This window comes from Daphnia magna, linkage group LG9, assembly GCF_020631705.1.
Source record: "Daphnia magna isolate NIES linkage group LG9, ASM2063170v1.1, whole genome shotgun sequence".
Taxonomy (NCBI): domain Eukaryota; kingdom Metazoa; phylum Arthropoda; class Branchiopoda; order Diplostraca; family Daphniidae; genus Daphnia; species Daphnia magna.
In genome coordinates this window covers 5,735,423-5,761,887 of record NC_059190.1, presented here as the reverse complement: position 1 = coordinate 5,761,887, position 26,465 = coordinate 5,735,423, and the positions used below count along the sequence as shown (strand labels likewise).

Sequence of the window (26,465 nt, the reverse complement as noted above, 5' to 3'; positions counted from 1 at the left end):
GAGGAAGAAACTGCTTGAAAATAACAGCTCCTAGGTAATGAAGAAAAGTTCGGAATTCAGATGCCTTCCAACGAGGAAGTTCTTTGATCGATCGAGGTTGTCGGGCAAAATATTTCCTGGAAATAAAATTCTTTAATTGGTGATGAAGGAAGGATCCGATTAGATCAACTACTCTGTGGTTTAAAGTAATATTTGGAATTGTTCGTTTCTTTTCGATCCGTCCCAAAAAGGAATTAAAGGATCTTTTTCATGACACCTAAGTCAAGAAGTTGCATTGGATCTAGCGGGATGTCCTTAATCATATCCAAGTAATGAAGATTTTCAAGAATAGATCGACAATGATGATGAGGAGCACACTGATTCTCTCTAAACGTAACATTTGTGCGCGAACATACCGACCAAATCCTCCGAATCTGGAACAGCCGTTGACCTCGGAAGAATACCCTTTGATACATAAAATCATCGCTCTTGTTGCCGGTGCATCCCAAATAAATGATTCAATCTTAACGAGGTAACGTTTTTCTTTGAAAAGAAACCCAATTTCGTAAAGTGCCTCAGCTTCCGTAATCAAGTCCAACAAAAAAACATTTGAGGATGTTGGTTTAGAAACAGCGTGAAACAATGATGGAATCAAAATGGAAAAAGGTGGAGAATCTTTCAGGAATGGCAAATAGCCAACGATTGGCCAAAACTGACTCCCGGAACTATTTACAAGATGAAAGCCATCAATTGCAACTTGTTAAGGTACGGGATCAGGGAACTCGGATACATTGAGAAACAATAGCGTATCCAAAATGCCTTTTTCGATACCAAAGTGGTAGTATTTAAACGGGCTGAATTGTTTGCAATGTTACTGCTTTCCTAGGCGTTTTTACAAGAGTCCGAGTTGACAGAGGAAGCTCAGGGTGGTATGGATTAAAAATCTTCAATGGCTGATCACACACGGAGAACTCAATGTGATTTTCAATTTTCCACGTAGCCAGCTTTGACATAAGTGATTGTTCGCCAGGCAACTCATTATGTAGCACTGCGTCTACATCGTTCGATTCCTCGGTTGTAGGGGTTTCAACATCTTATTCGATTTGAGATGTTTCGCAGAATAGTCTTCAGCAAACATCTGGACATCAACATCAATTACCGTTGCCTCCTTTAACCATTAAATAGTATTTATAAATTCTTTGGCATTTCTTTCACAGTATAAAATTTGTTTAATGTGAAATTACTTCTAACGTTGGATAATTACGAGTGTGAGGTAAAGATGACATATATCGTCGGCGTCAGCAAGTGGTTGGTTGACAGGAATGTCTATTTCACTGTCCGTTGCTGAAGATTCGTCCGTTGTTTCATTACCAAGCATGAAAGTAAAGTACGACATCTTTTCCTGATTTTGCCTTCTATTTCGTCGTTTATCGGCCATTTCTGTTACTTCGTGTGTTAATAAAAAAAACGATCGAAATTTCAAATGAAAAAACTCTAAAAAAACAAACAAATGGTTTGATGAACGAATGACTGCACAATGAGGTGTGTAATCAAAAACAGACGACAGCTTTTATCAACATATCGGTTGAAGCAACGGTTTTTGCATATCAGGAAAAAGAAATTGTGTAAACCAAAAATAAAAGAAGAGCCATCAGCGTGAATATTCCCGAACCCTAAACAAAACGCCCCTTCTCTCATACAGTCGGCTGAGTTCTAGCGAGTAGAAGTTCCAATATTTAAATTCGGCGAAAAAGTATTTTTTTTTCTTCAAATGACTACATTCTTAATCATGCAATTTGAAGATGAAAGCAGGGCAAACGAAGTTATCCCAAGTAATTGGTATGCTGATGGAGAGTGTCCTATGCCAACAAAAAATATGCACAAAGCAGCAAAAGAAAATGCGATTTACAAAATGTCATGGAAACAACACGTGTGTCTCTCAAGTCATGGTAAGTACTGTTATTGTGCAGACTAACATATTTCTTCTTCATTCATTGTAAATATGTCATTGTTTGTAGATTCCTATGAAAAAGCTTTAGAAAGAAAAGACAAATATGCTGTCTCTGGGTCAGCAGGAGTCTTTTTAAGCAGCTGTGGGAGAAGTTTAAGATCTGAAGGCTCGAAAAGAATCAAGCAGCAAAAAAATGCTACCCTTCCGCCCAATACCAATGCTGCTGGTCCCATCATTCAGCCATCGCTGGCAACAGCTTCAAAAAGTCGTCGCCCCATCACTCCTTCCAGTGATGAGGATTCAGATTCTGGGTTGGAGAACAGCGAAGTGAGTGCAGCAATCAAGACTGGACCAATAACAATGCCACTACACCGTCAAACAGTTGGCCAATTGACTTTAATTCTCCTTCTTAAGTATTTCATATATTTTTAACCTGCGTTACAAAAGTTATTATCTGATGTGTTTTGTTTTCCAGCTCCAGTGAACGGGGAGAACTTTTTAGCAACAAGAGGCTCATCCAACTCGCAGGCCGCAAATAACGAAGATGCTGATTTTCTGATTATGCCACCTACATCCCAAATTGAGCCTGTTCATCAGTAAAAAATCCCCTCTAAAGCGTCATTGATAGGTAACTTATCGACATTTCATCACCTCAGCATTTTTAGGTTTTCGAATAAGCTCTTATATTGTTCAGTTCAACGTCACGAACAACGGGATCCCGAACAACGATCACCTTTTCAAAAATTTGTCGTCAGAATGACGGCTGCGAAGTATTAATGACTTAAGTAGTTAAAATAGCCTCTTTTTTTTAATAACTTCATTGTTGCAGATCAAAACAAATATCTTCGTACAATGGCTAGGGAAGTGGCGGATATAAAGTCAGAAAACCGTGACCTGAGAAGACTCTTGCAAAGCCGACAACCTGTTGCAGGCATCAACAACAACATTGGAGAGAGCCGGCATTCTGTCTTTGAAAAACATGTTTCTCTTCCACTGAAAACCATAGATGACTTCAAACACTTCGAGGAAGAACTTCTCAAAGTTGAAGTCAGGAGTAATTTGGTAAAATGTTATATGAATAAGGACTTCCAACAATTTGTTTATAGTGACATTTCTTTTTCAGATCGAGATGCTTTGCAGTTTTTTTTAAAGGAACGTTGAGGACACAATAAGGAGATTGTGGAAAGAAGTTATGTCAAACGAACTGATGCGCCTTTACACTTGGTCGGGGACATCCAAACCCAATAGTGGTAAACAGAAGGGGTTGGCGGTTACAGGATCCAGATTTATGTCGGCCGTCATCGAAACTGTTAAATATGGAGAGTTTGAAAAAACTACAATCCCCAAAATTGAACAAACCAGCAAGATTTACATCCGAAAAGCTGTCGATCGGTTGAAGTCGTCATCAATTGCTCAACAAGAATAGTCTTTTTGTTCTTTTTATGGTTGTTTTCTATTTTTGTATTGGCCCAATTGCCCCGTGATAACCTTAATATTATCGCCGAAATGGAAAATAAAGAACGATTGACAATTATTGTTATAATACGTTTCTAAATATTATCATATAACTATAACTCGTCTAGAAGTCTCTCTCAGTCGGAGGGCATCTTTAAGATAATATTAGGATGTCTTTAATAAGTATACAATTGACTTAAGGTAAACATAAAGATTACTTTGGGAAGTCATTTAGTAAACCCGACAACATCAGAAAGATGACCAAAGAATTTTTTTGTAAATTTCGAAAAATGTTGTAAGAACTTCTTGAGGAAGTCTTTAGGCTTATCGGCAGACATGTTAAAGACGGCACAAGAATGCGTTTAAGACGGCGGCAAGATGTCGTAAGAACGTCTTTAGGAAGCCTTTAAGCTACTCCGAAAGATATCCTAAAAATAGCACTTGTCCCGGTCATTTTGGACACAAGTAAGGAGTCTTTATGAAAACTCTGAGACATCCTTTGGACATCCCCACTCGGGACAACTGGACATCTTCAGGACGTCTTAAAGACATCCCGGTGCTTTGTGGGCATATACGCAACATTCATTTATATTTATATATTTTTAGACTGACACATCTTACAGTGAAATAGTTTTGGCTTCCATAATTTAAAAATGAATTGTTGAATAAAATTTAGCTTTTAATAAATATACACCTTGCGCTGTTTGACCAAAATACCAGAAGAGAAACATAACTATTATTAGTTTCAATCATAGGACTCCCGCATCATAGACTGAGCTTCTTCTTGTTAACCAATCACTACGTATTGAAAAAGAAATAATAGATTATTATTTGATGTGGTGTACGTAATTCTTACCAAATTGAACCCCAACTCTACACTGTTAATTGTGGAAACGTGGCTTTTAAAGAAATGGATCAAAATAAGATGTCTTCACTCTTCAGAGGGACGTGATTTATTGTTTTAAAGGACCGTGGCTTAAGCGCGTCCTTATAACGTCCTTTGGCGGTCCAGTACTGCACGTCCTAGTAAGACAGATTTAGGATGAGTTCCTGCATTAAATTGTTATTTGGGTACTTACAGTACCCACCCAAATTATTGTGCACTTTGTCGTTTTTCGTCCCTTTTTACACGACCTCTTATGGCACTACGTCCCCCCCCCCTTTTTTTAACTTTACGGATCAGGCGTAAAAGATACGAAAATAAAAAAAAATCAGCTTACTTATCGATGAATTTGCTATTATTTGATGTGTGGCGCATCTATGAGCGTATTATATCCTGAACGGTATATGTGCGTTAAGGTGTACAAAATTTCCCCCTTTTCCCAGTTTCGCGCCGCCATTACTTTTGTTAGTGTACCCCCCAAAAATGTCCCTTTTTTCTTTCGTGCATATCTTTGAAACAAAACGTGGCACGAACTTGTAGTTTTTTCCCCCGTTACAAGAATAAGCTCAAGTTTATTCTTGTGTAATCAAATTATTTTTTACCCAATTTTTATTCCCTGAATTTTGTTGCTTTCTACGACCATTTTGAAGAAGAATTATTAAAGGGTGACTTCAGAAAAAACCTTGTAAGAGGAATTTTTCCCAACAGAGAGGGATACGGTGATCGCGCGTACCCTACTAAATTATATCGTAGCTGATAATCAAAACATTTTATTTTGGCTTCCGTGTACATGCTAAGAAGCTTTTTCGAGAAAAACGTGGTTGGCACAGTAAGGTGAATTTGGAGAGAAGTCCTGTCTAATTACTTAATGAGGCTTTACACCTGGAGCGGAACGCCGAAACCCAACAGCGGGAAAGTAAAATGCCTGGCCGTAAAAGGGTCAAGATTGTTACTTGCGGTTATTGAAGCAGTAAAACACGACGAATTCGAAAAAACAACAATCCCAAAAATTGAAAATATTACCCAAATTTTCATCAGGAAAGCTGTCGACCGACTGATAACAAAGCGATAGCAAACTTTAATATTAGTATTTTTGGTCTCGCTCGTGTAATAAAGATTTGACAATTAACACTTTTTATTTTATTATATGTGTCCAAAAGAAAGCTTTGCTGGGTCGTATAAGAGTCTCGTGGGGAATCTGTAAGACTTCCTCAAAACGACCATAAGCATTCTTTCGGAAGTTCGAAAGGACGTCATAAGACTTTATTAAAGTATTCCGAAGGATATCTTGGGGCTATCCTTTGAAATTCTTTTTTATGTCATTAAGATGTATTAAAGGAATCACACAGGTCATGTAAGGATAGTTTAAATTCTTCGAAAGGGATATCACGGGGATATCTTTAAGAAGTTTTTAAGATGGCATACGGATATTTTTAAGAAATTACATTGATGTCGTAAAAAAATACTAAAGATCTCATGGGGATATCTTAAGACAATCTTTCAGACGCAAAAGGATATCTTTAAGAAATCCGCAAGATGACATATGGATATCTGTAAGAAGTCAGAAAGATATCATAAGGATATCTTTTGGAAATCTAAGGGATGTCAAAATGATAGCTTTAAGAAGTAAAAAAGATGACATAAGGATAGCGGTAATAAGTCAGAAAGATAGTATGAGGATATTTTTATGAAATCTTTAGGATGTAAAAAGGATAGCTTCAGGAAGTCAAATAGGATTTCTTAAAAAGTCAGAAAGATATCCTGAGATATCTTTTATGATATCTTCAGGAAGTCTGTAAGCTGAGCCAAAAGATGTTTTTAAGACCTTTTAGTCCCGGTCAATTAGGACACAAGTAAGGAGTCTTAAAGATTGCTTAAAGACATCTTCTGGACGTCCCCATTCAGGACTACTTGACATCCTTTGGATGTCTTTAAGACAACCCGGTGCTGTGTGGGTGACGTCCGAAACAATCTGGTACGGCCCAACTAATGTTATGGAGCTTTAGAAATGGCTCTACCTGAGTTAAATAGTTGAAGCAGGACATCATTAATTTTTTCGTTTCAGGTGGAGATGCTCCGTAGCTTCTTTGAGAAAAACGTCGAAGATACTATTAGAAGAATTTGGCGGAAGGTGATGTCAAATGAGTTGATTCAAACCTACACCTGGACCAAAACCCAACAGTGGGAAGGAGAAGGGCCTAGCAGTGAAAGGTTCTAGATTGCTGTATGCGGTAACGGAAGCAGTCAAACATGGAGAATTTGGCAACACATCTATTCCCCGTATTGAACAGATTTCCCAGGTTTTTATAAGAAAGGCAGTGGACGGGTTAAAGAACAGCTCACAAAAATAATAGTGAAGTGGATATATGCCCTTCTATATTTACTTGATTCTCTATAGGCCGCATGGCCCCGCATTTTGTTTATGTACACGGTCGGACTCAAGAATACATTTTTTGACACGAGATGATTTTGTTATACGCCTTTTTAAAGCAATTAAGGACTATTTAGAAATGTCTTTAAGATGTCCTGTAGGGGACACTTATAGAGAAAGCAATTACGGACAATATAAAGATGTCTTTAACATGTTCCGTAGGGGAAACTTATGGAGAAAGCAATTAAGGACAATATAAAGATGTCTTTAAAATGTCCTAAAAGGAATACTTATGGGCAAAGCAATTTAAGACTATATAAAGATGTATTTAAGATGTCCTGTAAGGGATACTTATGGACAAAGCCATTTAGGACCATACAGAGGTGTCTTTAAGATGTCCTGTAGGGGACACTTATGGACAAAGCATTTTAGGACTATAAAGAGATGTCTTTAAGATGTCCTGTCGGGAATACGTATAGACAAAGCAATTTAGGACTATATAGATATGTCTTCAAGATGTCCGTCCAGGACTACCTTTGGATAAAGCTATCGAAGACTAAAAAAGGAATTCTTAAATATATCCACGAGTAAGACTAAGTCGGAACTTGACAATGATACTACCTAAGTAACAAATCTATAAGTAAGTTCAATAAGTACAGTATCCTACACGAAAATCCGAACACCGATTTCATTTTTTAAAGCCACCTATTGCTGGCGGGGAAGCGGGGTTTTGGTTTTTGGTTTTTTTTAGGAGGAGGGTAGACACGACATAGGATGGACACGACAGTGCAGGGTTGGGTAAGTCTAAACATATTTAAAAAATGCCTTAAGGTATTACGCTTTAAGGCAAGTTACAGGTCAGGACATTTTTGCAACCCCCAGGGTGGTGTGTTTTTTTAAAGGACAGTTGGAAATTTAGGGCTTGGGTTTGGTAATGTTGCTTACCGAAACAATTTAGATTATGTTCCAGCTGCCTGTGAATGTGTTCGTCGTTGTCAATGGCGTAGGTGTAGCCTTTCTGAATATGATGCTGGAGATCGGTGTTTGATTCCAGATAATGTGATGAATTTTTGTGGTTACCTTACGAGAAGTTCTCGTTCATATATAAAACAAATTTTTATCGAGCAATATGTGCTTTTTTTGTTTATTAAATAATTTTAAAAATAATAATAATAATAAATAATAATTCCCTTCGTTCTAAAGAAATTATTATTCCCAGCATATTCGAATGAAGAATTATAAAGATACCAAATATTTCGCAATACGTTATCGGGAATTGAACACTTATCTACGGCGTCGTAATCAGAGGCTCTACACATATGCCATCGGTATCGACATAATTGTGCACAGACAGCTCTCTAATTTATTTTGGGTAAGGAATATTACACAGCCTAAATCCAACATTTCCAACTGTCGTTTTAAAAAAACACATCACCCGGGGGGTTGCAAAAATGTCCCGACTTGTTACTTGCCTGAAAGCGTAATACCTTAAGGCATAAAAAAATTTCTAGACTTACCCAACCCTGTCCTATGTTTCCATCACCCCATATAGAAATCCGATATCATATGGAAGTGAAACGTTTAAAAAATAAGGTTAGCCAGAAATTAAAAGTAGGGCAGCATAAGCTGCGCAAACTGTCTAAGATGGTCAATTAACGTGTATCAATGTATATTAAGTTGTGCAATACAAAGAGGAATTGATTCAAGGTTCCTTTTTTTTGTAGTAAATTTTTTTATTTTTAATCCAGGGGAAAACAGCGCGGAAAACACAGTCACAAGCGACTACTTTTCCAATTGTTGACAACTGTATTGGACAATTAAGACCAGAGCTCTAGTCAATTAGGCTTTCCAGGAACTACTGACCTCTAGTGTTGGGGATACCGATACCGATACAGCGATGTATCTATAATTTTAGATACTCGATATCGATACGATCCGATTCCGATGTATCTGAATATCGGATCAACGCCATCTTGCGGTGGAAATAATAACTCAATAAGCGGCAATATATAGTATACTAGATACGGTGTTTGTTTGCTATTAGTAGGTCTGTATCGGGTGAAAGGTTACGTCTGCATTAATTGCCCTGCTATTAGATCGCTAGTTTGTTTAATAAAGTTAGTGCTATGGGAAATAAAAAAACAAGTGCTGTTTGGAAGCTTTTTAATCAGGTAAAAGTGGACGGGAAAGAGGTAACGGTGTGTTGCCTTTGCAAAGCCGTCACCCCATACCTTGGGAATACCACGAATTTGTGGTTTCATCTCGAAAGGGGTGACGCAAGACACAAGGAGGAATACGCCGCCCTCAAACCCCAGAAGCAGCCAGCGCCGAAGAGGAGAAGAACTTCGCCTTCTCCCACAAGACTCCTCGACGAGGATAGCCTGGGCGAGGGGAGAAGTACTGATCCCGCATCTGGAACTCCTGATTTGGACAATACTGGTGCTTCGACTAGCAATGGTAATATATCTTTATAAATATATCTTCATCTATTTTTCATATTTAATAGTTTTAGCTAAGGAATTATGTCGTAAACACCTTGCTGTTACTTTACATGGACACTAAGCCCAGTTTTTGTTTTTTGACTTATAAGACATCATTTTAATAGATGTTTTTTTTTTGTTTGTTTGAAATAAGATGCTTCTGAAAGCCGCGCTTCATCTCGGAGCAGCTTCTTGTGTTCTTCACTGGATGGATTGGAAGCGTCAATGTCAACCGATGGTAAGAGTGATTATTCTAACACATCTCCGTAGTGTAAAATTAATGTAAATAAAACATAGGTGTTAGGGTAGAGTTAGGCTCTCAACCTTACCAGAAGGATGGAGCACAAATGAAGGCGATTCTTCGCGCATTGGTGTTATTCCTTGTCCGAGGGATGCATCCTCTGAGCATGGTCGAGGATGAACATTTCCGTGCTTTCGTCAAAGCCATCGACCCCAGGATCGCCTTACCTTGCCGCAAAACGCTCACACATTCACTTCTTCCAGAAATGTATGCTGAAGCAAAGGCTAAGCTGGTGACGGAACTTTCTCTTGCGAACCACATAGCATTGACCGCAGACTGTTGGACGTCGTTGACAAATGCCAGTTACATGACTGTAACTGCACATTTTATCAACGATCAGCTCAAAATGGTTTCTCGTGTCCTTTCAACGTTGGTTCTCGAAGTCAGCCACACATCGGAAAACATTGCTGCACATCTTAAATCTGTCATTGCAGATTGGGATGTTCCAGAAGACAAAATTTCAGGGATTGTCACGGACAATGCATCAAATTTCAAGAGAGCTATAGCTAATATCTTGAAATGGAAGCATATTCCGTGCTTTGCTCACACCTTGAGCCTTGCAGTCAAGGATGCTATTCATGACAACCCTGAATTTTCCGGTATATATAATTTCCGAACTATATAATTTAGCCAAAAATTCAAAATTGTATTATATGTTTTCTTTAGTTATCCTGAACAAATGCCGAAATATTGTCACCTTCTTTCATCACAGCGGACCGGCCACTCTGAAGCTTAACCAACTTTGTAGTGGCAGGAAGTCGCGGCTTCAGCAAGAGGTGCCAGTAAGATGGAATTCCACGCTTATTATGATCCAGAGCCTTTTAGGTATTGATTTGATTATCGAATTTCCTTTAGATTTACAACAAGTAACTGTTTTTTGTTTTGGTCTGTTAGCATTGCAAGAACCAGTGACGGATACTTTAAAGGTGATGGATAAGCGGGACTTATTGCTTGACGATTGGGAGTGGGAGACCTTGGCTGGTGCAAAAGCTCTCCTTAAACCATTCGATATCCTTACTCAAGACTTAAGCTCCCAGTATTATCCATCCATCTCTAAGGTTCTTCCGTCCATCAGACTACTTCAGGAGCACCTGACAGAGATCCGCAATCACGAGTTCAATGATGTTCTTATAATGATGTGTAGTGCACTGAATTTGAACATGAAAGATCGTTTTGTGGATTTCTATCAGAATTCTTCGCATATAGTGTCGAGCTACCTGGATCCTCGGTATGATTTATTTTAGAGAAATAATGTAATTTAAACTTTATTTATATCTTTTGTTTAGCTTTAAGACCGAATATCTTTCTCCGAACCATTCGTCCGTCGGTGCAGATTTTGCAGAAAAAAGGGTTGTCGTGGAAATGAGAAATTTAACAAACTTGAATTGTCAAGACGGTCACGATTCCGTCGGACAGCACTCCCTAAGTTCGATATCGAGTGATGACATTCGTGCTCTTCACGACAACCGTATTTCTCAGTTAAATCTGAATCGAGGTGGCCAAGGAAGAAGTGCATCAGCCAATTACATCATTATTACTAATGAATATAAAAAGCTGCCACTTCTTCCATGGTCTAAGGATCCACTAGAAGCGTGGCGATCAAAGCAGAAAGATGGAATTTTGCTGCCAATGATCCCCGTTTTAAAAAAGTATGCCTGTATCCCTGCTACCTCTGTTCCATCGGAACAGTTATTTTCCTCGGCCGGAGACCTTGTGCGGGAAAAAAGAAGCCAGCTCTCTCACAAACATGTGAATGTCCTGCTCTTTCTTTACAAAAATGCATAGTATTTCAATAAACTACGTTTCTGGCCAATACAAATAGATACAAACATAGTATGTTGATGTTGTTTTGTTATTTATCAACATTTGGCCAAACTACAAGAGTTTGAAAAACCAAAAAAATATGCACAGCATATTTGTCTTTTAGGTATCCTCATCGTTCACTATTGGTTGTCGTAATCATTCTTGTTTTGAAGTTCTTCTAACACCAAATTTTATTTACTAACTGAATGATGAATCCTCCTCTTCATCCTCCCCAACAGATATTTTTAACAAAATAAGCTAGCAGAAATATTATATGTCCATTTCTTCGAAACTCTTTGGACTTGAACCACGGACTCCAGGGTTACTATCCGATACTATACCACTGTGCCACCACTACATGTTCATAAAGTGGGAGGTAGGGACGAGATGAATTTCAATATATCGATACATATCGATACGAGGAGCAAATGGAAAATATTGAAAACAAAGAAAATCAAAAATCAAAGCCGTCCTCGGATTTGAACCCTAAATGTACACGTTTCCAGTCGCAGATCTACTCTCCGCTTACAAACCGATATGCAATTTTTACTGAAATTCGTTTTACAAACTAAAAAATACACGATTTTAGGTTTGTCGATAATTCCGATATGGAAAACCAAAACAAAATTCAGAAAGCAAAAAGATGTAATCTAATTTTCTCGGATTTGAACTCCGGGTATATGCAACCACAGTCTAAGATTATACCAACTAGACAGGAAAACGATACATAAATTGCAACAAGGCAGATAAATATTTCATGAAAAATACCGATACCGATGATTCGAAATATATTTTTCAATTACAATATTTATTTCAAAAAAGATTTTCCTTAGGATTCCTACTGACATCTCAAAATGAGCATGTTTATGGAATCGAACATCAGACTCCCAGTTCGCTGTGCACTACTGTACCACTGAGCCATCCCCTAAAAAAACTGGTGGTTAACTACAAAAGACATGAATTCAGATTTATCGATACATTCCGATACAAAAAAAAAGAGAAATAAAAAAAACATAAGTAAAAATGACTTCCTGTGAATATAACCTACTACTTCCAACGTTACAATTCGCAGTCACAGATTATACCAACCACCCAAGCTAAATTTGTTCTACAATCTAAAAAATACACAATTTTAGGTTTGTCGATAATTCTGATATGGAAAACAAAAACAAAATTCAGAAAGCAAAAATCTCAAAACTAGTTTTCTCGGATTTGAACTCCGGGTATATGCAACCATAGTCTAAGATTATACCAACTAGCCAGGAGAACGATACATAATTTGCAATAAGGCAGATAAACATTTCATGAAAAATACCGATACCGATGATTCGAAATATATTTTTCAATTACAATATTTATTTCAAAAAAGATTTTCCTTATGATTCCTACTGACATCTCAAAATGAGCATGTTTATGGAATCGAACATCAGACTACCAGTTCGCTGTGCACTACTGTACCACTGAGCCATCCCCTACAAAAAAACTGGTGGTAAACTACAAAAGACATGAATTCAGATTTATCGATACATTCCGATACAAAAAAAAGAGAAATAAAAAAAAACATAAGTAAAAATCACTTCCTGTGAATATAACCTACTACTTCCAACGTTACAATTCGCAGTCACAGATTATACCAACCACCCAAGCTAAATTTGTTCTACAATCTAAAAAATACACAATTTTAGGTTTGTCGATAATTCTGATATGGAAAACAAAAACAAAATTCAGAAAGCAAAAATATCAAAACTAATTTTCTCGGATTTGAACTCCGGGTATATGCAACCATAGTCTAAGATTATACCAACTAGCCAGGAAAACGATACATAATTTGCAATAAGGCAGATAAACATTTCATGAAAAATACCGATACCGATGATTCGAAATATATTTTTCAATTGCAATATTTATTTCAAAAAAGATTTTCCTTATGATTCCTACTGACATCTCAAAATGAGCATTTTTATGGAATCGAACATCAGACTACCAGTTCGCTGTGCACTACTGTACCACTGAGCCATCCCCTACAAAAAAACTGGTGGTAAACTACAAAAGACATGAATTCAGATTTATCGATACATTCCGATACAAAAAAAAGAGAAATAAAAAAAAACATAAGTAAAAATCACTTCCTGAGAATAGAACCTACTACTTCCAACGTTACAATTCGCAGTCACAGATTATACCAACCATCCAAGCCGACTGTGTTATACATTGTTATAGAATATAAAACCACTGAAAATTGTCTAATCAATACCGATATTTCAGCAAACAATTAGATCGAAGATTCGTGTTTCTGTGAAGAGGAACTCTATTGTATTATTCAATTACTTTATCATAAGAAAATTTAGTATTTGTATGCATTCTGATGCGAGACTGGAACACTGGACTCAGAATGACAGAATCACAGAGCTCAGAAGCGCTAGACCGTACCATTGAGCTAAACGTGTATTTCAAATACAACAATCCAAACGCACAATTCTAACCATCTACGATCCGATACACCGATGTATCGACGATACGCCAATACTCCGATACGATATATCTAGTATCTATAGAATTTCGATGTATCCCCAACACTACTGACCTCCCGCTCTGGGTGGTTGCCTTTTATACCAAAGAAAAAGGGGGGTTAGGCAGGTCAGGGGAGGAGCAACAAAGGTCAATGGGAAAGGGCGCATCTAGCGGTCGAAATAAGACTTAGCATAATGACATGTCATAACACAACATTTTGGAGGGAATGTTATGACTGTTCCGGGTAGTCAGCGCCCCTAGCGAGTGCCTCAAAATTTGTCCAACGGAAATAGCAGACGAAACAGCTAACAGACGACAGTTCGGGGACCTCCAATGTTAGACCATGGTTAAAGCACGATATAATAGTAAGGTATCACTATTGCCAAAACCGGCGGGTGTTTACTAAGTGGTTGCAGGATTCCCCGCTAGGTTCGATAGTCTAGGAGGCCGGTTCTCTACAGAGGTGATAGGGCAGAACACCTTTTTTTATTTTTATAATGTTTTATTATCAGTTCGTGTGCTAGAAAAGTAAATCCACTAGGGCTCCTTTTCATTCCCGATTTTTAAAAAAAAATCTAAATGACGGTGCAATTTGGGAATTTTTTGATTTATGTAGGACGTGGAATACGCATTCCATGTGGAACCTCAGCCATGTTCCCTCTCGAATCCCTAACAGGATCCGTAGCTATTTATTGATAAGATATCTAGTTTTACTTCATTAATTAAGCCCAACTTTTTGTACCAAAAATCGGCTTAGAATTTTGACTTGGAATTCAATAAAACTTAAACTACTACAACAAAAATAAAATCTATTTCTGAATAAAATATTAGTTTTCCACTCAATCAATCGTTTTTTGGATAAGACGGAATCAGAAACGCAAACACTTGGAATCAGAAAAACCCAAAAACTTAGTTTTAAAAGGGGAGGCACATTTTTTTCGTTGTTTTTTTTAAACAGGGGGTTTAACGAGTTTTCCCCATGGAATGCTGATTCCATGGGGAACTACAGCCATGTTCCTTAAAGAAAACAAGGGCACAAATATGGAATAGAGGCAATTCACATCGCGGTTTCGCGTGTCAATTGTTTCGATGTCCCCTTTTTTTTTTTTTTTTTTTTTTTTTTTTTTTGTTGTTTGTATTGGCTGAAAGGATTCCCAAACAAAGGGGATTTTGTGAATCATTGTTCAATTTTTTTAATTTTTTTGTGTCAGGTAATTGCTACGTATCTTGGTTAGTATTTGTAGCAATTTCGTTTCCAGATCACATTTCTTGTATTTTTAAAAAATCTTTCTGTAGGGCTTTCATGGGTTTTCAATATTTTTTGGGTTGCAAAAACAAATAACATTAGATTTGTAATGGCACATTTTGTTCTAGGTAAGTCTCGACAAATTTATTAATAGTGAATGTGTCTATCTAATTCTTCATTTGAAATCACACAGGAAAACCTTTTTAGACACTGAAAAACACACCCAGACTGGGCCCCATCCTGAATCTTGACAAAGTGTATGTTAACGCTAAGTCACCATGGATAGAGAGTCAAGAAGAGTAATTTTAAATGTTCAAGAGGTAATACAAATTATGAAGTATAATTTATTCATACGTTATGACAACAAAAGTTATATGTTATAGTAATGTTACAAATAAACAAATGAAGAGTAATAACCCTTCGCTTTCATCAACAAATTTTTGTTTAAAAGACTGATTGCACAAAATGTCCCATTTCCCCATCGATAAATCTTGTAGGTCTCAAGGCCCTTGTAAGCCTTTAAATTTTCATGCGTGTATGGAGACTTGGAACATAGCAGGTAATTTACCAAATCAAGATTGGTTACCAGTGGCATTTTTCCTGCGATGCTAAGTCCATTGCCCAATACTCTTCGTGAATTGTATAGGGGCAATCACAACCTACTATTAATAGTTTTGCTGCATACTTACGTTTATCTTCTGACAGCCCTACAGAAAAGATTTTTAAAAAATACAAGAAATGTGATCTGAAACTAAACACATACTAACTAAGATACGTAGCAATTAAATGACAAAAAAAAATTGAAAAAATTAAACACTGATTCACAAAATCCACTTTGTATTGGGAAATAACACTTTCAGCCAATACAGACAACGCAAAACATGACATAAACAACCAGAGAAAATGGCGGACATCGAAACAATTGACACGCGAAACCGCGATGTGAATTGCCTCTATAGGTATTCTGTACCATAATACATTTCAACCGGGCTGTAGAAATGAGTGTAGACCGACAACTGTTAAGCCGATCGTAACGAAAACCGGCCATTTTACGTAACGATACGTCGCCTATAAGAAGACATCAATTTCGGTGTTACAGCGTGAACCGTTTTTAAAAAGAAGTAAACAAAACTGCATCGAAAATCGAGACGTCATAAAGGCGGCTCGCCATCTAGCGGTAAAATGTGGAAAAAGGGGATCGGTCGAAATGTAACTAAGAAAGTTTTGATAGAATCCCTATCGGAAAATTTTCAATATGAAAAAATTTCCGATCTGCCTCGTGATAGGAATTGATGGCAAAAAACCAGAAGTTATTATTGAAGGTATTATCATAATTAACTGGATTTGTAATCGTATAAATTTCATTCACTACTGTAAATGTTTCGCTACCGTTCGGTTTTGACAGGAATAGTTGGTTATCTGCCTCCTGTTTGTGAAGATGGCAAAGGGTTCTCCTTCTATCAGTGGGATATAACAAATAAATATTACAATGCATCAATTCATTTGTGCCAGATGACCACAAAAACAACTATTGATGAAGACTTTGCTGAGAATATAAATGCTTCAATAATCTTCTTTGATAGTGCTCAAGTATGAGCAAAACATTTCACTAGGCAATTTATAGACCACCTACAGTGTAACAATCTAAATTTATCTTTTGTTTTATTTCTAGGAAGATGGATTGAAAAAAGCCGAAGAGTGGATTCCATTTCTGAATGAGTTCGATTCTGGTGTTAAAATACTTGTCTGTGAACAATGCTCTATTGAGGGAAATACGAAACATACTCCCAAGATTGTTGGTACAATATTAATGTTGATGAATGTAATTTCAGAGCCATATTGTTCATAATGTTTGTGTACAGCACAGCAGTGGTGTATTCGGCATGGGTTTGAACTAGTGGAACTCAACCCTCTTGAAAAACCAGACCCAGAAGACGATTTTCCAGAAACCTTGGGAATGGAAAGAATTATTCAAGCCCTTCATGCTCATTCATGGCCAAACTTAGAATTAAAAAGTAAAAATTTTTAACTTCAAAAGATAATGAGTGTAGATTTGGAATATTTTCAACCTTACAGGTGGCGACAAGAGCCGAATAAATCATTTGAGCCGTTTGTTGCTGAGCGAAGACTCGGAGCAACCGTGTGACCACTCGTCGTCGGAAAATAATGCGGGAAGAGACCTGATAGTTGATCGTCAAATTAGTGAAGGAATCGATTCCTTTGAGGAACTTTTTCAAGCAATGTCCTTGATGAAAAGTCAAGCCAGTAGTCTTCAAGGTGCTGAAAGAAAAGCATATGCTGAGAAAATGACCATGGCATTTTGGCAAGCGATAGAAGGAAGTCCAGACGAAATCGAAGGACTCGAATCTTCAGCAGATGAGGAGTGAAAATGGAAACCCTTTCGTTCTTTTCTGGACTCCTTTTTTGTTTGGTATTTCTTCTCATGTATGTCATTCTTTTCCTAGCTATGCAATCATAAAGGAAAATGGTAGATCCGAAGCTGCTTTTAAACTACTTGTATTTGCTGGAGCAAATGTCACAAGAAGGAATTGTATGGAAACAATTGTATTTAAGTTTGTGAATACCATGTTATGGTTGGCGAGCGGTAAGCCGTTTCTGAGTGAAAAATGGAAAATTTCACATTTTGAATTTCCTCATTTATCATACATGTTTAAAATAATCGCATAAAGCTCTATTATTCACCCTTCCTCTTCTTTGTTTGACAAAATATTTGCTTTAATGATTGATAAGAAATCAAGAGGACGTCACGAACCTCGTATTGCTGAACTTCTGTTTAAATCCTTGGTCGCAAACAATCAAGTGTACCAGCATTTTACGAGTCTTATATGATTCTTGCTTCATGAATTTTTCTTCGGATAAAGCATAGTATACATACGTGAGTAATATACAAAAAACGAGAGGAGTTTGGCTCGAAGGACGGAATTACACGATAAGAGTTGAGCATTTTTTTACATTTCTTCCCATCTTATCTGTTATTTCTGTTTAGAAAGTTCTTTTCTTTTTATGTTGTCATTTTGCCTGCATACTGGTTTTGCAATAGAAAAATTTCAAACTCGAGAAATTTTAAACAATCAAGTTCTGTTGCCGGGCAGTCGCAATCTATTGTCGCTTGCCGGGTACTCAATGAAGAAAAGTCACTGTAATTCTGTTGCGGAATATTTCTTAAAACGGACCCCCGCTATCTGCTATTAATGGTGTTTCTGTCAGACCATGAAGTTCTACTGCCGGGTATTTATCTAATTTTTTTTATTAATTTAAAACTAGAGTTCTACTGTCGGTGGTTCCACCGACATAGTTTCCTTAACTTTTTTTTAGCCTGCCAGTATTACTTGAATAAGGCCAATTAAAACAACGGAATGATTAGCGTAAATCTTGCTTCAGAAGTCTTCGGCAGCCAAGTATGCACGCCTTGCTTTGTTGAAGTTGTGTGTTGTGACCGTGTGATTGACTCTTTGACTGGTTGTTATCTTCCCTAGTTCTGTAACACTATCGATCAAAGGTATAAGTCATAATACCATACCATAGGTTACGCATGACATTCTGGAGAACTACTTCAGCTTTCCACAAGAGAACGTTTACTGGCATGCTGGTAAAACATCGAGTACAAAGGTATATTTATAAGAATTGGGTTAAAGAAATTGAAAACGCATTTCTTTTTCTATAGCCTACGCCGCTGTCCATCTGCCTACGTTCTTCTTTGAACATTTCTACCGACGTAAAGGGATTATAATTACTCGACCGATATAAAGAAACTAAGAAGACGTTTTTGGTTGAAGGATATAGGATTAGCTGATGGAAGTTGAGAACCCCTTACATTCTTTCCGGTCTCATTTGTTATTCCATTCGGCAAAGTTTTTTCATCTTCTTTTATTCTTCGTTGAATCGATAAAAAAATGTAGTTCTTTCAAAACAAGAAATTAACACGTTTTCCGAATTCGGTTAATCTCTTTTGATTAGCGTAGTAGACTATATGTTTCTTTTCTATCAAAAGGAGTTCAGTTTTTCTAGGAAATCTTTGAACGTTAATCACTGAAATGGCCTAAATATGTTGAGCTGGTGTAGATATACTCTGGATAATTTGTTTTTGTTTAAAGCTTTAAATAAATAGAGTCTTTTTTCCTCATCCTATAACGTGAAATCCCATTCCGTTTCATAACGTTTTAACCAATTTCTTTCTTTCTTTTCCCCTTTCTTGGTTAATCTCTTAACTTAGTTTATTTCTCTCTACTGATTAAGATCAATGCAATAAAATACTATTATACAAGGCTTTGGAGATGGGTAATATGTAGTTTTAGAGGCCAGGGTATAAGGAAATGCAAAATTACTCTTCGAAAAGAGCCAGCTCTTTAGCTATAAATAACTAAGTGAAATAAAAGCGCGTGACTGGCGTGTCTCCTATATTTGAAACGCGAAAATGAGAGCAAAGGCAGTCTTGATTTGCACTCTACTGCAGTTCAACCGGGAGTTTAACCGATAAACAAGTCACTTGGTATCACTGTTTAGCCATTTATGTAGTGAAAAGTTGGCAATCGACCATGTGTGAGTCCAAATTTCTTTTCGCACGAGACAACAAGAAATTAAGCATTTTCTGCACAAAAAAGAAAACTATTACGCCATGCTGCCTTGACCCCATCTACGCGCCAGCATCAGATGCGGCTACAACCTTCTTTCATATAATTAACAAATCATGTGTTAACGTAATAGTTCACTAGTGAAGAGCTGGCATGTGCCAATAGTAATTTACATACACTGTATCCCTTTTTATGGGATTACGACTGGATCACTCATCTCTCGTCCTCTATTAACCTCGTCCGTGTGTTCCAGTTGCTTTACAATAGCATTACTATTATCTCCTATCTCTTGCACAGTGAACCTTGTTCATGTCTTTTCTACTTCAAATTCGTACAAGCTGCAGAACTAGTATTTGCTTCAGTTCGTTTTACTGACATTCTGTCGGTTATCGTAACACATCAAAACCAATTTCTTTATTTTTTAAAATATATATTACCCCGTCTGTATAGTTTCAGTAATTTTGAAGAAGGAAAAATAAATCAAGTTTAATATTACTACGGTCTTGTTATTCGCAAATAAAACCCGTACTCGGGTTGATGCAATCGAATATATTGAAGTAAACAGTTCATGGATTTTTTCCATCCTAAGGTACTGAAATGTTTCTAACCCATTTGGTGTCGTTTTACAATCTAGAATATAAACGTACTGTATCGTCTCATTGAATACCGCGTTTTTACTTTCGTTTAATCTGTTAAATCCTTTGTCTGCTGCCGTTAGACCCCTTGAACATTATATACACACAACAGACCGATTGTTACTGAGCAGCCTAGTATGACCAGGATTATGGCATGCCGGAATGACGACGTTTCCATCATCACAGAGCTAAACATGGTGTCCAGTTTACTCTGGATAACTTGAAAGTCTTTTGTGTACGATACATATTAGTTACGCAGCATGTCAACATTTCGATATAAGAGGTATCGCCTTGAAATCTTTTCACATTTCCAATAGAAGATAACTTCAGAAAGACACCAATGAGTCTCTCTTTGGGTAATAATACGAGTACAAAATTTATAATTGCAATGACTTCAACTAATACCCGAATGAGTTGTATGATTTATTTCATCAACGTTTGTCCGAAATCCTTTTTAAAAAGTTTTGTAATGAGTCAATCGAAAGAACGGGCAGCAGTAGATAGCACTTGGCTATTGAGCTATCAAAATGAATTGTGCAGAGCAGTACATTCAGCTGCAGCACGTTCGTATGGTGTTCCTCTTCTCTTCAGGCCGAAAGAACAATACCGTCCTTTCTACTTTTCCTTCATCCCCTTCGTAGCCGTCGCTCTCCCTTTATGTTCATTTGGTTTCCCTTGTTCTATTGTTTGAACTGAAACCCTTCTTCATCCTATTTTCCTTTTATTGGACTCGAATACAACTGGATGCTTTGGTTTCCTTCTTCTCTTTTTCCCCTTTTTAAAGAAGTAAGAACAAATGACTTGCGTCTACTTTTATCGCCACATTTCAGGGATACCGGCTGTTTCAAATAAATTGAAACAATTTCGTATGTTAATAAGAAACGATTGTTCTGCCATGCGAGGAAGTTTCTAAAAAGAAGATGATTTAAGCATTTCACTGTTTACCAATGGTAGATCCAACTTTTTTTGCATATTCCAACTCCCTAACTACATGTTAGATAACCTACCTGTTTTTACGCAAAGTTATGCATACGCGGTATGTACAATAGTTATATGTTTGTAACTTGTTGATTTGTACTTAGTGACATAATACAGCAATCGAAAATCGAACTGCATTACGAACAGGGAGAATTATCGCATTGAGTCATATGGCAAGACTTTTGTACCGTGCACCAAAAAAGAATAATAATTACGAATGTAAATTTTCCTTTAATCTACGAGACTATAATGTGATGTCAAAATCAATATTGAACAAAAAGGAATAACGAAACAAAGAATCAGTTTAAAAACAAGACTATATCCTATATAGTAGCTATATCGTATAAAATGGTAAAATCAATGAATCGCAAAGCTATAGACTAAATAAAAAAGCGCGAGCTCTATACTTTTCGCAAACAGCAATATTCGCATCGAAGTGGGTTACTTATATATTCGTAACTTCGAAAAAAATCAAAATGCTTCCATACTGCATTTCACAGACTACATATTGCAGTCTTCACCTATATATATCTATCCTTATGGATATACGTTCATTGAATATCATCATTTCAAGCGGTTTCTTTGAGCACCGTATATGGACAGGAATCTAAATTGGGCGAATTTCTTATCGTCCGATTTGCATATCATAATAAATGTAATCGTCTCAAATATCGATATTTGTTATGGGGAAGGGCACACAAACCACGCGCAATTTCATCCAAATTCATTATAAAGGAATTCGAAAAGCAATAAGCGTCGAGCGAAGGACACATGAATTTGGCAATGGGCTCAATTTTCGAATATAAATACCAAGCGATGGCTGTATTACAGAACGAGCCAGCTTATCAAAAAAGGCATTCACGTTCAAAATTGTATCGCGTTTTCTTAAGCATGATAACAATACACTGCAACTTTGAAGGCGATGGAAGAACACGTCCATTTCGTATTGCAGCTTTTCGTAACGTTATAATTAAAAATATAACGTATTTTAACTAACATAATACTTCAAAAGATATAGTCGTTTGCTGTCACGATACGTGGCATTTGGGAGATTCATCTACATGCAAAATAGGCAAGCACTAACCGTCATTCTATTATTGGCCACCGTTTGTTCTTGCTTATTTTTGCATGTCGACGAAGAAGTTACGGCGAAGCAAACATATTAAGTGTTTTTTGTAGGACTTCATGGTAATTTAAGAAGCCATTTCCGCAAAAGTGGACGATTGCGGATGAAACATTGCAATTTTTTGCGGTTAATTCTTTTATTTATTTACTTATTTTTCGTCTGCGTTGAGCCAGTTATCTATATTTTATGTAATTGCTGGCCCTTCCCTTGTTTTTCGTTCACACTTCCATCCCGAGTCCATATGTTATGTGCTCAAAGCGTTGCTTTCTGTGTCGCGTTCGACTCATTATAGCGTAGAAAATGAGGAGGACGCATCGTTGTATCAGCCTCGTCTGTTAACGTATACCGTTCTTTTATAGCAACATGAGTTTTTTTCCCCTGTTTGTTTGGAACAAAGGCTTTTGATGTGAGGGTCATAGTTTCTTTATACATACTTAGCGATACGGAGAGCTCATTAGTAGGTAAGGAAGTATCTGCACGCTATACACGCAGAAGCTTATATTTTCTTCGTGTTCGTAGAAACACATCGTAGGCTGCAGCAGAGTTTGCAAATATATATATATATATATAGTCTAGATGAATGCTTGTGTTTTGCGTCAGTTGCACGCTGCAGTCACGAGTGAAACATGCCATACATTAGAATATATAGAAGGCTACCAGCTTATTGATTATTGTGTGTTATGTGCGATGCACCCCGCCATATACTATCACTTTTTTATTCTTTCGACGTTTCCACTCACACTGCTAATGACAAAGATTTTTTCAGTTGAAACAAAAAGCTAGCAAAACAAAAATAAATAAATAAAATTAGTAAACAAAGACGAAATGAGTTTATTTTTTGTTGAAAATGTGGATCGTGCCAAAGCTGATGTGCAACAAAAACTGTCTGTTTCGTGTCTAGTAAACATCATTTACGTAGGCCGTAATAGCTTTAGGGCCCGTTTTAGAACATGCTTCCAATTAAATGTTTCCGATTGCTTCCTCGATCAATAGCAAATATATGTTTGCCAACTCAAAACTCTTTGTCATAATAAGTCTAATTGGAACGTTATGCAAAAAATGATTATATATACGTTAGAAGGAAGAAAAACACAAAAGCTTTCATTCAATCAAGAAAAATTCTGCCTTTATTATCAGAGTCAAGTTGACGTCATGTGCAACGCTATTAGATTCAAATTTATTTTGAATTTGATCACGTGGTTACCTTGAATCATTTCAATTCCACACACTTAAAATCACAAGAAAAAGAGGACGCATATGACGAAGAACGTGGGAGCCCGTAATCCTGATTATCGGTACAGGCAGTTCAATCAAACCTAATTTTCTTTTGCCGTGCTCAAGTAGTTTGTGATGAACTGCAATTAAAAACGACATCACATGAAGAGAAAATCCCCGACAAACCAATGTCTCGACATCCTTTTGCAGAAAAACTTTCGTGAAATGTGTAGCCCTATCTACTATATCAAAGTTTTACACACAGATAAACGGCAAATGAAAATGATTATACTCCCTCAGCTGTAATGACGTTCATAAATATATAAGAAAGGTTTTGGTCCTCCGAATGTCCGCTGAAGGAGAATCAAGGAGTTGAAGGGCTGCGCGCAAAAACTGATACTCTATGCATTATATATATACAGTATGATGGCAAATATGCTGGACGCATGCAGCGAAGGTTTCCTATAGGAGCGTGCGGCGGAAATGTTGGCAGACGTGGTGAAGGGTACCCGGCCGGGTAGAAAAGACCTATCCCCTATGTTGCAGCTGTCAGTACGGTTCAGACCATCGCCCTTAGTGCTGTGTGTGCTCGTCTGTGTCGTGCGCCCCTTTGCTGAACGTCCTAGTGCAATATCTCCGTAACAAGTTACTACTATATCAAAAATCAACACTTTGACTTCAAGTTTTTGTCTAACCTGAAAACGGATGCACGTAGTTCGATGATATAGTGAACAAACCATCCATTAAATCGCGACTACGTTATTGTTCTACAGTCTTCACGAACAAAAAAACATCTGTTTTTGGATTTTAATAAGTGGTAACTGAAAGTGTCATTTTGAAGACTTCATTTTTTTTTACGAAGTGAGTTGTTACGCCGACCTAGGCTTAATTGGTTACTATACATTTTCATCGTTTCACATAAAACTATGTAGTGTGTGTTTAACTATTTTAGGTTCTCATAGTCATCACTTTGGCTGCATCAGATTAATTGCCTAAACAAACATATTTACTCTTTTGATACCGTTGAAAGGAGAGGATACCCTGATAAAGTGGGTGTCAGGGAGTTACAAGCATTATTCCAAATTACAATTTTTTAAACTCACTCGAGAAGATCGTAATACTTGTATTGTTTCGTTATCTGGGCAACACCTGATTCAGTATTTTTCTGCAAATTCATATTAAATGTAAAAACAAACAAAAATGAAAACACACAGAGTGTTTTACTCCGAATAAAATCGCTTTTACAACAACACAGGTTACATAAATTAACAGTTGTTATTTCACAGCCATCGGAAGCTTCTCTCTCCTGTGATTTTTCTAACGAATATTTATTTGCATGGCTTCAGACATGTAAATGAAAGACTTTAGCCCAGTTAGTCTTATATCGTTTTTTTTTTCTTCTTGTTATCCTACTGTATGAGTTAGCGGTGCCAGCAGTGTCACGATAGGCCTAACGGATAGATACTTCAACTAGGCCTACGAGATTCCGATAAAAAAAAAAGATGAAGTGGTAACACGCCTATAAGAAATCATGAATATTCAATTGCATTGATTTTCGCTCAAATACTACGTACTAAATGTATCTCTAACGCTGATACAATTTTGGAAATGAGGCCCCAGGATATTTCACCGTTTAAATACCGATCGCTCCCTTAACCTGTTTATTCATTTTCCTTGGTATATTCTATTTTATACCGTCATTCGGTAAGGCAACGAAGAAAAACGAAAATATCAAGTAAAAAAAAAGTGTACGATCCGATTGACCTTGTTTTAATCGGAAATCAATTGTCACCCCAGCTGATAGTGGCTGGCACCAGGTTTTAAGTAGACTGAATTGGCTTGCATCGTCGTGTGTTATAGTTCCTGAAAGCTCTAAAACATTCGCTATTCACCAGTCGATATACACGTTGGGGGAAGAAAGACTCTCTAAAGCTGACGGTGAAGAGGGCCCGTTGACGAAACGAAACAACACTGCCGACTAGAATGCCCTCTTCATGAAAATAAAAATGATCAATACTACACTCGTTACTCTCTTCTCCTATTCACGTTAAGAGAAGATTTGTATTGTCATCGCATAAATGAAAGTCGTGGAACGATTGAGTATATATAAGGTTTCGGATTACGAGTCGTGATGTTTTTCTGTTTTTTGTTTGTTTTGTTTTTTTTTTACCCCACCGCATGCAGTTCGTATACCAGAAATGTGGTTCTTAGCAAGCCTATACATATTGCATAGCTGTGGCGGAAGAATACATCAGCAAAAAATTCTCTTTTCGTCGTCGAAAGAGTAAAGGATCCAATGACAGTAGGGTAGCGCAAAGCCGCTTATTTATCCCTCCCCCCGTTCAGTAGCACTCGGACAGGCATCACAAGAGACAACTCAACGATGAAGAGGGAGAGGTACCCTACACTGTTACTTTGGTTAGGCCTCTTTGCTATTGTCGTATCGAACTGTGTATGTAGCAGACATTCGAGCGTTAATTGTTGCACTAGTTGTACTGTTAAGTTGGAAATCATCATCTTGTCTGGGACTTACAGACACAGAAAGGCGAATATGGTATGTGAAACTTGACGTGTTCACCGTTAGGGACGGATACCCAAGTCACTTCATACGTGAGGCGGTAGTCCCAGCCGTGTACTCTTGGAACTTGATCTCGAGGCCAGGACGTGGGGACCTCATGACAACGTAATACTTGTTGTTACTTGCGCTTCACATGGGAAACCACAGGGTTATCACCGGGAAAAATAAAAAATGTAATGACTAGACAATGTTGGAAATAGTGGACTCGACAGGATATCGTTGACATTTGCAGAGATAGATAGAGACGCCTTTGTTGACATTTCGGAAATGGAGCGCCTAACACATTGCTTTTGTGTGATCATTTGTAAATGTACAGTATATTTGCCAGCCATGCTTTCAATTGAAACGAGTCGTTAATGAT

At 37.3% G+C, this 26,465-nt stretch overlaps 3 protein-coding genes and 1 pseudogene across 4 annotated transcripts in view; all 4 read left to right on the top strand.

Moving 5' to 3' along the window:
- Positions 1–1,981: 1,981 nt before the first annotated feature.
- Positions 1,982–2,723, top strand: LOC123476023 (annotated as a pseudogene).
- Positions 2,724–10,327: 7,604 nt separating this feature from the next.
- LOC116929565 (E3 SUMO-protein ligase ZBED1-like) lies at positions 10,328–11,205 on the top strand. The gene is made up of 2 exons (XM_045178792.1): positions 10,328–10,648; positions 10,707–11,205. The coding sequence occupies exons 1-2, from the start codon at positions 10,350–10,352 to the stop codon at positions 11,203–11,205; spliced, it is 798 nt and encodes a 265-aa protein (XP_045034727.1). The 5' UTR covers positions 10,328–10,349.
- Positions 11,206–16,145: 4,940 nt separating this feature from the next.
- On the top strand, positions 16,146–17,941 carry LOC116930803 (alpha- and gamma-adaptin-binding protein p34). Its single transcript, XM_032938201.2, has 5 exons — positions 16,146–16,302; positions 16,386–16,570; positions 16,653–16,779; positions 16,843–16,995; positions 17,057–17,941. The coding sequence occupies exons 1-5, from the start codon at positions 16,236–16,238 to the stop codon at positions 17,365–17,367; spliced, it is 843 nt and encodes a 280-aa protein (XP_032794092.1). The 5' UTR covers positions 16,146–16,235; the 3' UTR covers positions 17,368–17,941.
- A 6,128-nt stretch (positions 17,942–24,069) lies between these two features.
- Positions 24,070–26,465, top strand: part of LOC116930801 (zwei Ig domain protein zig-8) — a 44,542-nt gene continuing 42,146 nt past the window's right edge. Inside the window, exon 1 of one of the 2 annotated variants that reach the window (XM_045178781.1) lies at positions 24,070–24,343. The gene's annotated coding sequence lies outside the window, so the exon portion shown is untranslated. Of the gene's footprint in view, positions 24,388–26,465 lie in introns of both variants that reach the window. The other variant, XM_045178780.1, reaches the window with a different exon arrangement.